At 38.4% G+C, this 11,463-nt stretch overlaps 1 protein-coding gene across 1 annotated transcript; it reads right to left on the reverse strand.

The window, feature by feature from the left end:
• Positions 1 to 3,201: 3,201 nt before the first annotated feature.
• Positions 3,202 to 11,215, reverse strand: LOC146323997 (uncharacterized). Its single transcript, XM_084722234.1, has 5 exons — positions 11,032 to 11,215; positions 8,474 to 8,791; positions 6,950 to 7,093; positions 4,359 to 4,408; positions 3,202 to 4,253 (listed from the first exon to the last, which is right to left on the reverse strand). Exons 1-5 carry the CDS (start codon positions 11,099 to 11,101, stop codon positions 4,101 to 4,103), a joined length of 735 nt encoding a protein of 244 aa, XP_084578360.1. The 5' UTR covers positions 11,102 to 11,215; the 3' UTR covers positions 3,202 to 4,100.
• Positions 11,216 to 11,463: the final 248 nt, after the last annotated feature.

Here is an 11,463-nt window from a genome sequence, read left to right on the forward strand (position 1 = left end):
CACAGCCTCCAGCTGGATGAGGGATTCAAACTCAGAACTTTCTTGCTGTGAGGTGACAGTGCTAACCACTGCACCACCGTGCTGCCCTAGTAAACATATTACATCATAAATATTGCATGCATGTGAATAACACCAGTGTTTTTAATTTGGCACTGTCACTTTAACAATCATTTTCACCCAGAAGGGGGCGTAGTCAAAGCAAGTGACGCATAGCTGCTCTCATCCTTCCATGAACCAGTCCAAAGTCTTTAGGGCAGCCCTTGAAGCGGTGACACTGTGAGGAGAATGGAGGCAGAACATCATTTCTGGTAAAAATGTGTCCTTTGAAAAACTGTAAGGGGCGTAGATTTGTTAGCTGTCAGTCTCTCCGCCCTTCAAGCAACTGTTTGTGTTTAGAAAAACCCAGGCTTGGTATATGTACTTTATTTAGTTGTATGCGGAGGAATGCCTGAAATACACTTTTTCAAAGGAAATGCATAAAAGAGATTATAGGAAAGTTTAAACTTGTTTTAAATTACATTTGACTATTTTTGTTTTAATATCAGTTTCTTATGTAGTCACGATTACGCACATATAGCGCTCGCATAAATTATCCATTATTACAGTTGGTTACAGGCTAAACTGTAATGGCACAATAGCAAGTAAAATGTGGAGAGTGAAAATGAATGGTTCAAATACACTCATGCAATCATGACTCAAAGCTGGAACTATTATGACAAGAAGTGCAGATAAGGGGGAGAATATTTCAAGCAGCTGTGCCGAAAAGGAAGTAGACGACCGTGAAGCGAGCACAAGTGGCTACTTAGCCAGTCAAGTGTCAACAGCACCTGCTAGCAGTAAATAGCACAAAACACGAGGGATGCTTGAGGATTCAGTTGGAGCGGGACTTATAAGAAATAAACCTGCTACTGTGTTTTAACATAGTTTATAATGAGGGGGTACGCAGTGTAAAAGGTTTGAGAAACCCTGATCTAGATGATCGGTAGGTGCAAGATCCCTCATCTTCTTTTATCGAGAGACTAGGTTTAGGAAATGATCGTGGTTTGTGTCTGCCATGTGGGTATTTACACCCCAGTAGCATTATTGACAACTGGCACCTGGGTGCTGCTAGAATCTGCCATGATCATTTCTGCCTGGACAGCAGCTTGGTCCCTGGTACACATGCAGACAAAGACAAGAGAGAGAAATCGGCAATTGGCTATTATTGGGAGACACTCAGGATACCAACAGTTTTACAAGATGAGCATGCGTTTATGTTGAACCTTTTCTTTTTATACAACTAAAACCCACTGATGAGCAAGTGCAGTGGTTTGTTTTTATCTCACTTTAAATGCTGCATTGCACCATTTCCGTTAAAACAAAATGTATTTGCTTGTATCTGTTAGTTACACGAGACTCATAGACCCAACACAGATGAACAAAGGACACAAAAAATAAAGTTTATTGCTGTATTTTCACATTCATTTCTAAAATGTGTGTATGTCATGGAACAGTTCGGTAGTACATGCAATAACAACACCTGACACAAGACAAAAACCTCAGTAACTTGGTCAATTTAAAAATTATTTTTGTTATTTTATTGACAAGAGAGGAGAGAGGAAACTTTTAGTCTGTGTGGTTGTGTGCCATTGTGGGCAACTATTTAAAATGGCACTGACATCACCATCGAGCTTTGCTGGTTATTTTTTCTTCCTGAGTAAAAACCAACATCCGGGCTGAATAGTCAACCTGCTCATGTGTCACTGGTGAACAGATGTGTTGGGTTTAACTCTACATAAAACATGAATAACACATGTAAAAAATATCAACATGTGGCGATGAGAACATAAATCAATACTTTGTCTGACAAATCTTTCAAAACATCAGTAAGCACCTGCCAGGGGAGAACTTTAGAGAGTGGAAAATAGCAGTGAGAGATAGTGTCAGATAGTTATGGTGTAAAACTCGCACAACAGTTGTCAAACTGTCACTATGCAGTAAATGGAAAATCACACCCGGGATCTGTGAACATACAGTACTGTGGAGCTGCGAAAAGACCTCTTATCTATAAATAAAATGTCAAAGTTTGCTTTCACTAATCATTCTTAGTTTTGTTTATTTTAACACTGGAAAAGTGATGAGTCAAACCTGATAAACGCGACGCTGAAAAACACTGAACGAAAAAGGTGAAAATTACTAATCTTGAAACTCAAGGGAGCGTGTCAAGACACCACGCCGCCTCACTCAAGATAAAATTGTTAATAAACAAGATAGAGATATCACTGCACCGGAGATCAGATTTCATCTGGAAAGAACAGTTGAAGCAAAAACAGACAGAATTTAATTTTGACCTTTAAAAACTAATAGGTTCTGACTGTCCTTTTTCACAGAAGCCATTTTGACATGAAACAGTAGGGCAAACACAGGTGTTGCACATGATAGTAATTAAGGTGCTGTTCCATTTAGTGTAATAGAGCCTTTCCAGCGAGCCAGAATGAACAATAGCAGCACCTTGACTCAGTCTGACCTGAATGCAATGGAACATTAAATCTATAATAATTACTCAATAATTATTAATTATAATAAATTTAAGGTAATGTTGCTTTTCCTGCTACTTCCTTCCCACTACTAATTTCTCCCTGAGTCATGTCATGTTGCATTAGAGAATTTATATGTTGCGCATTCAATTGTTTTTACTTTATAATTTTGTGTTACAATGGCTGCCATGAAAAATGTCTATTGCCTGATGTTAATGATAATATGTCAGTCATCTGTCATCCGTCTTAACCCTCAGATATGCATTTATAATCTGGAGACAGTGATAACTACAGGCACAGTACTTCAGTGACTTCAGTGTTTTTAAAGGGTTAGATTAACATTTTTTCAGGTGGCTAAAAGACGTTTTGCTGCTGACACTGACCTAGAGTCCTGCGCCACGTACCCGCAAAAAAGTTGTGTAATGAGTAAAAAAGATATTATGTAAATTCATGGGTGAGGGTGCAGGTAAAAATGAACTAATTGCAGGCAGGCAGCAGGTGAATACCTACAATATGTCTTTTCCCTGGTAAAATCAGAATGAAAATGATGCAGTATTTTTAACATGTATATCCACTAATGCAGTAGTATTAAGCCTTCCACCTCACATCCTGCCAAACAATGTGACGTCCCCGTTTGATCTGACGGTGATGTAGGCTAACTGAAAATTAGCCCGGCATGGGATACCAAATTGTGGACATTACATCGTCAGTACAAGGTCAAGTTGGATGTTTGGGATGGTTTTTGTGCGCAGTAACATTGTCACTGGCTTTGCTCCTTGTAAAAAGTTTTGAAATCACTATAGAAACACATCGAAAGCTGCAGGAGAACAGGCGCTGCGCCGGTTGAGATCACAGGTGAGTGACAAGTGAGTGATGGAAAAGAACCTCATAGAACCTCACTTCAAAAAGGCTGAACTATCCCTTTAAAAGGGCTCAGTAAGTAGCATTAAGTATCAGCATTTACTAAAAGCTGCTCAAACAGGAATAATTATTGCTTTTTGGGGGGACTACTTTTAGTGGAGTATTTATACATGGTGAATGTTTGACTCAAATGACGATGGTCGTCATAATGAAAGAACATGTTCACCAGTGAAACTGTAGCACATTGATGTGGATTTGATAGATTTTAGATAAAACTGAGCTCTATAGCACAGAGGAATAACATATATCAGACTTCGTTAGCAGGATCAATATGTTGTTGGTTTTAGTCTTTTTATGGCATCTGTTGACAACAGTAAAAATAAGGCTTAGTGGCCAGATGACCAAAAACGAAAAAACCAAACCAATCAGAAAGTCCTTACTGTAACATTATGTGCGCTAGTTCGTGGTTCGCCACAGCAACTGTCTGAACACTTCAATCTCAAGACCGCCGATAATAAAGTGACACCTACATATATATCAACAGAGACCCTTCCTCTCTTTGCTCATTATTGCAAGAAGCCTTTATAGGCTGGAAGAATTCATTATTGTTTCATAAAACGTATTGATCACACTTACTGGAAATATGTTTTTAGATTACATAAGTAATCTTGAATAGCTTTACTCAAACCAAGAAAGACAAGCTGATTTACATTCAGCAGTACGTCACACTCGTCTGGTTTCTGGGAGGTAACTGACGGCAGCGTACTCTGTATCACTCGGATTAACCTCCACAACTACCGAAGGTCTCTTGGGAAAGTCCAGGACGCTGTAGACCAGTGAGTTCGAAGGTACGTTCACGGACGCCCCAACTGTTTCCTGCAAAGACAATCCGAGTCGAATTGAAGAATTACTGTAAATGATTTAAATAATTATTTTGACATTTACATTCTTAAAGACGGGGAAATATGAGTTTGTTCTTACTTGAACTGTGAGAGTAGAGTTCGGTTGTGGTGGTGCTTGTTCTAGTTTGTCTGTATAAGAGAGAAAACAGGTGAAATATTTATTCAGTCAGACAATTAATCAACTTCAAGACATGGATTTATCACTGATTGATGTTTTAAGGTCTGAAAAGTTTAAAGTTTGTCAAATGGAAGGAAATCTGAATAGAGCTGAGGTGGAAGGTGCAGATGACATTAAAAATATAGCTGGCCACTTTAATATTCCTGGATTCCTCTCAATAAAGTTTGTTTGCCAGGTTTTGTATCATCATGCAGGGGAGCGCCCACTGACATTCGATTATTTCAAAACACCAATGGCCTGGAAAATATCCCACTGGACTGAAAGCCCATTTGCCATCTCAAAAACAGAATTTCACTGCTTCAAAGGCCAGTTGTTTTGAAAATGCACACTCTCTCTGGAGTTTTTTTTTTTTTCCCTTGAAATCACAGTGTATTTGGATGTGCAGGAGAGGATGAAGTCAGGTGACCTTCATTGTCATGGTAACAATAGTCACATGGCCTTCACCAATGAAGATTTTATCTTAATCAACTTTTTTTTTTTTATGAAAATTCCACCTGAAGGCCAGGCTGGTCTGTTAAACCTGAGCATGACTTTACACTGTGAAACAGCGAGCAGTGCATACGCCAAAGACCAGTTTAACCAGTCCTTCCCATCAACTTCTGTGGAGAAGAGATGGTCGTCATCTACAGCCAGGTGACCTTCATCCTCATGGTACCAATAATAAACACATTAACATTGTGAAAGGTTTAGGCATCGAGGGAGAGGTCATGATTTGGGTTCAAATGAATAACAGATACATCAGTTGGCACTTTTGCCTCACTGCAAGAAGTTCCTGGGTCTGAATCCTGGTTAGGGTGGGGCCTTTCTGTGTGGAGTTTGCATATCCTCACCAGGCTTGCCCATCAAAAATGTGTATGCTTGCTCAATTCTCCAGGACCACTAACCAATGCACTGGCTTAGAACAGGAGTTGCACAGCGGCTGCCAATTGCTCCTAACGCTTGTTAAATACATGCACTAAATCTCACTGTACATTGTACTTTGTAGAACTGTATATGTGACAATTAAGTTGATCTTTGGTTTCGTATGTAAGTTGGTGATACTAGAATGTGAATTTTTGGTACAATCGGCCTTTGGAGCGATGGGTGTTTATTTTTGAGGTAACGGGCTGTCAGACATATGAGCTTTTGATCCAGTGGTACATTTTTTTTTGGGACTGGTAGGGTTTTGAAATAACCGGGCTGTGAACAAAACCATTGCACCATCATGCATGTATAAAGATCTTTGAGAATACCTTTGAAAACTGCTTATTTCTGTTTTTATTTTTCTGTTTTTGTACAAATGAACAAAAATCATGCAAAAATTTTAATTAGTGAGCTTTAGATGTGCAGACTTCTTAACTTTGGACAGAAAGCAGCAAGAAAACAGGTTCCCCCTGATTCCAGTCTTTATGCTTGAGGCTGAACTAAATGCATCCTGTCTTCAAGTCTGATCTTCTTATCTAACTCTTTGCAAAAATGCTAGTATCAGCAAATGTATTACTATAATACATGCTTCTGCCAAAGCGGTAAAATTGCTGAACAATAAACAGCAAATGTTTTTGTGTTTATAAAATATCGAAGTTTATCAATTAAAGAAAAAAAAAAATCCTGAAACAAATTGAAGTACTGAGGTATTTATTCTGTTATGTTTGATTAAGTCAGACTTTTTGAAGTGTAAAAAACAAATAGATAAAAAGCACTGTTCCTATGATCTGGGAACATAAAAATGCTAATCAAGATGCAGACATGTAGGCCACAGTTTATCTCCACCATCTGTCAGTTTGCTTTTGTTGTTCATAGGCGTGTGTGAGCAACACTATCTGTGGACAACAGTTGGACCAGGTTACCATGACATGATGCAGGAGTGCACAGTCAGCAAAAGCCTGCATTTGTATACACATACGGGAAATCATCAAGCGTGGTTTCTGAGGTCACGGGGGATGTCAAGATATTTCAGAGAGCTGATGTTCCTATTCAAAGTAGGCCAGAGGGGTTTGTCTCTGAAGTGCAAGCGTATTGGTAATAGTGAACAAATAATGCGTTTTTTTTTTCCACCCAACGTTGAGTGATAGTAGGCACTGAAGGAAGACTTCTTTTCAAAAGCTGTGAATCATCACGTATCAGAAGGATGTGAAACTGCAATCTGGTTTGCATTTTTTGCGTCTAACCACACAATTGCACATTTTTTCCACAGAATAACAATTATTCTTCGCACCTTCACTTTGTTAGCATGAAAGATGTAGAAACTGTTACTGTCTACAGCCCAAAACAGATCATTTAACACTGAACTGCCTTTGGGTCCCAGTGAAAATTTATTTAGATTTAGATTTTTTATTCAGTAATCCTGGTAAGTACAGCATTGAAATGAGCTTTAAATTCCTTCTTCAGCTGCAATATGAGCAACTGAGGAATAGTGTAAGTCAATGTTTTGATATATCCCTGAGAACCCTGAATTATCAGTTATAGAAGACAAGTAACACAAAAACAGAGAAGAAGAGTATTTTTAGACCTACTGTTGGTTCTCATGAGACACCAGATCAAACCTGGAAGCACTGCAGCCAGCAGCACGACAGGCGAAATCAAAAGGACAATGGAGATGGCAGAGGAACTTGCACTCTCTTCAGTTGTTGTTGGGATGACATTCTCCAAGGGAGAAGCTGTAGGATGAAAATATACACTCAGTGGTGATAATTATTCAAAAGATAGTCAATTACTGGTATAATTTCCTGTACAATTAGACTAATATTGTACAATGATATTCAAATTGCACTATATAAAATAGTAAAGTGAAGACACAGACATATTTGACTGACCGCTTTAGCAGCAGGCGTTAAACAAGAAGTGGGCTGCCAAATATTATGTTGTAGCAGCTCTAAGTGATTGTTATTCTATATTTTTCTTATTGTCAATTATTGTAAAGCTCAGTAATTTCATAAGTTAGCTGGGTCCCATAGTATTTTGTCAGCATGGCTCTACAACAGGAGCGTTTCTAGAAGGGAGCACTGGCCACTCCTGAAATCTAATTGGCCACCCCAAGTGCAATTAAGTACACTGTTTAAAAAGTGTGCGACAGTAATAAGCTCTGAATCATTGCTGAACTAAACAACTCCTTTTCTTCCCGTCACTGTTTATGCCATTATTCATTATATATGGTGATTTGCAGTCTAATAATACTAATAATGGTTATAATCAGTTATTTCTTCATACGCTCTTTGTGACACAAAAAAACTCTAAATATTAGTATTAAAGTGCTGCTTCTGTCAGTCAATATTTGAGTTCCTGATGATGCAGGATGGCAATTGCCAATTGTCCAATCAGCATCACTCCTCTTGATAAAAGACTTCTGCATAGGATACACCGGTGTATCCTCGCTCTGAGCTCCTCCAGAAGCCTCCTCTCTCCTCACTCCATGTCTCCTCCAGGTGCATTTAAGGACGTGGAAGATCCTTCATGATGGCGGAGGGGAAAGACTTCCAGGTTGAGAGAGGAGAGAGGAGATGAGGAGGCATAATTCAGCGTAATCAGTGCACATGTGCATCATAATGATGGCATGTCAGTGGAGCGAAACAAAGAAATAATCAATGTATAGCTTTCGATATGCACTTGACAACTGACAATAAGTAATAAGTACTGACAATAAGAAAAATATAGAATAATACCAGCCTTATTCTGTCGAAAGATTTTTGGCATGGTGTGGTAATTCATTGTCGGACTTGTAAATATTTACTTTGAAAATGAGACAAACATGCAACAAACAAAAATACAAGCAGTAAACATAGGAAGTGAAGGCGTGGGGAGAGAACCACAGTAAATGAGTACATGGTTGTTCATCTAAAAATAAGTTCAAAAAGCACCTGAATGAATCAGCAAAATTTATCAAATAACATTTCATTTTGATGTGTGTCGGCTATAAATCCACTGATTGTACAAAAACTATATATCTTTACAGCAGACTATGAAAAGATTAGACTTATGCTGCACATTTCAGGGTCTTCCTTTGTAATACTAATCTGTCATTTCATCATAGAGTTGCCTACCTGTGCTGCTGCTTCTGTTCTCCTCTCGGATGATCAGCTGCACCTTATTACTTTTCTCGAGTCCCGAGTCTCCGAACAAAGTGACCCAATATGTTCTACTGTCATTGATCTTGAGATTTGTAATTCTCCAAAATACAGATTTTTTTTCAGGGTAAAGGCCAAAAGTGTCTCTCTTGTTCCCCTGATTATACTCAACAATCTTCCTCTCGCCCGTTGTATAAACTGCAAAATGACTGTTGTTTGTGAGGCTGACATTAAATGTGAACTGAAGGATGATGCTGGTGCCAAGAATCCCAGTGACCTCCACTTGGCTGTGGACTGTATGGAGACAAAACAAGAGATGTGCATGAGTAAGAGGATCCAATGAGTCCTATAAAAGCAAAGCATGGTGACTGCAAAACAAAAACCAAGCTGAACCATGGTGACTGCACTCTCATTGTGTAATTACTGTATTTTTGTAGTTTCAGGCTCAATAACTGCCAACTCAGCTGTTGAGTTCAGTAGAATTAATTTGATTTGGTGTGATCAGACTACGCTAAAGCTCATAGTAAATAGGAAACGGGAATGTGACGTCACCGACAGCGAGTCAGCCGTTCTTGGAGGATACATGTTATGTTATTACTTTTCATTCTTTTGCAACATGAGCCGAGGCCAACATCACTAAGAGACACTGCTTGGCTTGGATAGCAGCTGAATGAGGGGATAATGTTTGTATTTTTAGCCGTAGTTTTACTGATCAAGTAACTTTACCCAGCTTCATGGTGTATTTAATGTTATAGCTCTCCTCTGTGTGCTCTCCCTCTCCCCCTGATAGTTCTTCAGCTTGTCATCAGATCCCGTGTTGTTATGCTGAACATCCTCACTGACAGTCAGAGCACAAAATTAGCAGCAGCCACCAGCACATGATGGTAAAATATGCAAGTGGCTGGTAGATTTGCTTCACTCATCGCTCACACAGCTGTGGAGATAACATGTCTGGCTATGACAGACTCTGCCACCTAATTAGTAAAAATCGATATTATTAACTACCTTCATTTTTCTGTTGAGAGCTTCTTATAAGAGGAATTTGTCGCACATTATTTCTCTATTTTCTGATGATGAATGACTGACAGATGACAGATGGCAAATCATGACCATTATGAACGCTATCCTCCAAAGATGGCAGCGCCGGCTCAGAATATTATGTGATTCAACAATCGCAATGTAAAATCTAGCTGGTGAGATAACCACTATTAGCTTCAACTAAGTCTAAAGCTACGTTAGGCTTCAAGCTGTTATCTGTAGTTGAAAATATAAATTTCCATGAACATCTTGGTAAATTAGCTTGATGTCTACATGAGGAAGTAACTAAATTCAAAATTGAGATTGAAAGCCTAGATAAGCTCCTTCTAAAGCTAATGTAACTAACATTAGTTGGCAATGTCAACTCAACTGCAGAGTTTAGTAGAAATAAAAAAAAAAGAAATAAATAAAAAAAATGAACAATGGTTATAATAGTGATCGGCATGTAGTGATCACTTTGACCCGGAAATACTTACATCGTAATGATATTTCATTTATATTTAAATTTCAGTATAAGTATTAATAGTGACCTATAATAGGGATATTTAGCTGCAGACTGTAGCTAAACATTTACATTTATTTTCCATGAACAAATGTAATGTAAATATTTAAAGTAAAGTTTATTTTCTTAAACAAACTGCTTAAAATGGACAAGCGAGCTGATAGAATGTGACAATGTGTTTTTCTGCGAGGACAAATATCACGGATCTCATGCACTGTTAAAATGTTTGCAAAGTATGTCTACAAAGCAAAGTCCTGTCTGTAAAAACAAAACATTTAGGAGACTTCCTGTGCATCACAATGATTGTTTTAACATACAGCTCTCACTAACCAAGCCCTGTCTGTCATTATAGCCAAGTTATTATGAGCCAGAATCTGTTTTACTTAATGTAAAAAGGAGGATTTAAGATCATATTTTAAACTATGGTTTAGTTGGCATTTCAAACAATTAAGAAAGCCACTTCATTTGTATTTGCCTGCCTGATTTTACATGCAATGTCTCAGTGAACTGTATTGTAAATATTTTAGACAATTACAAAGTTGCCTCAATTCTATGCTCCTATATTATCTGAAACAGAAGCATTAAATAGTTGTGTGAGTAAGATGTCAGACTACAAATGAATGTACTTGACATATATCAAGCATTTTATCCCCGTTTTATTTTCCTTTTGCTTAGGCAAAACAACAACAAACACCAAATCCAAACTGAGAACACATCACCTCAAAAACAAAACTACTACAGGGAGAAAATGTTGCACAACAACAAAACTGTATGCAACTCCTCAATACCATTCAGTACAGGTAATTCATTATAATGCAATGGGGGAATTTAGCGGTATATTAACATGTTATAAGAACATGAAATGTAATTCCAAGAGATAAGAGAAGAGAATAAATTTAAAAAAGCAGTGAGAATCAACCTGTAACAGGTGAAAACCCACAGATCCTCACGTGTCAGAGTGTAAAACATCCACCACCAAAAGAAGACAGCTTACCGTTAAATACCATTTGAGCTGCGACAATCAAAACTACCCCGAGAGGCTTTGTGACAATGTTGTCAACCATGATCTGCGTTGCTTGCAGGCCTGGCGAGATGGCCTGAGATGGTCTTTGATCTTGCTGATATTTATGAGCTTGCTGTGCTGAATCCTCTGGTTTGATATTTCTACTTAAAGTAGCAGCCTGTGCGCCTGAGAGGAGGAAACTGTAGACAGGAACTTGTACAAACACCGATTTATCTACCTACACCGTCACAGGCACCTCCTGTAACGGAAGACTTCAAAGAGATCATGGACATGTGGTGCAGACTGTGTGGCTGCCACTCACATGATGTCTGTAAAATTCAGGAAGAGCAACTTGTTTTCTTCGTATTTTAAGGAACATTTGGAGAAGTTTCGCACACAGAAAAGTCTCAAAGTTCACCACAC

The sequence above is a fragment of the Lutjanus erythropterus genome, chromosome 7, assembly GCF_056507025.1.
Source record: "Lutjanus erythropterus isolate fLutEry1 chromosome 7, fLutEry1.hap2, whole genome shotgun sequence".
NCBI classification, from domain to species: domain Eukaryota; kingdom Metazoa; phylum Chordata; class Actinopteri; order Lutjaniformes; family Lutjanidae; genus Lutjanus; species Lutjanus erythropterus.

Excerpts from the sequence above, each read along its gene's own strand:
- LOC146323997 (XM_084722234.1), bottom strand. The coding sequence starts at position 11,101 with ATGGTTGACAACATTGTCACAAAGCCTCTCGGGGTAGTTTTGATTGTC. Across the intron at positions 4,409-6,949 it reads GTGTCTCATGAGAACCAACA|ACAAACTAGAACAAGCACCA; the intron begins GTAGGTCTAAAA and ends TCTCTTATACAG. Across the intron at positions 4,254-4,358 it reads ACTCTACTCTCACAGTTCAA|GAAACAGTTGGGGCGTCCGT; the intron begins GTAAGAACAAAC and ends TTGTCTTTGCAG.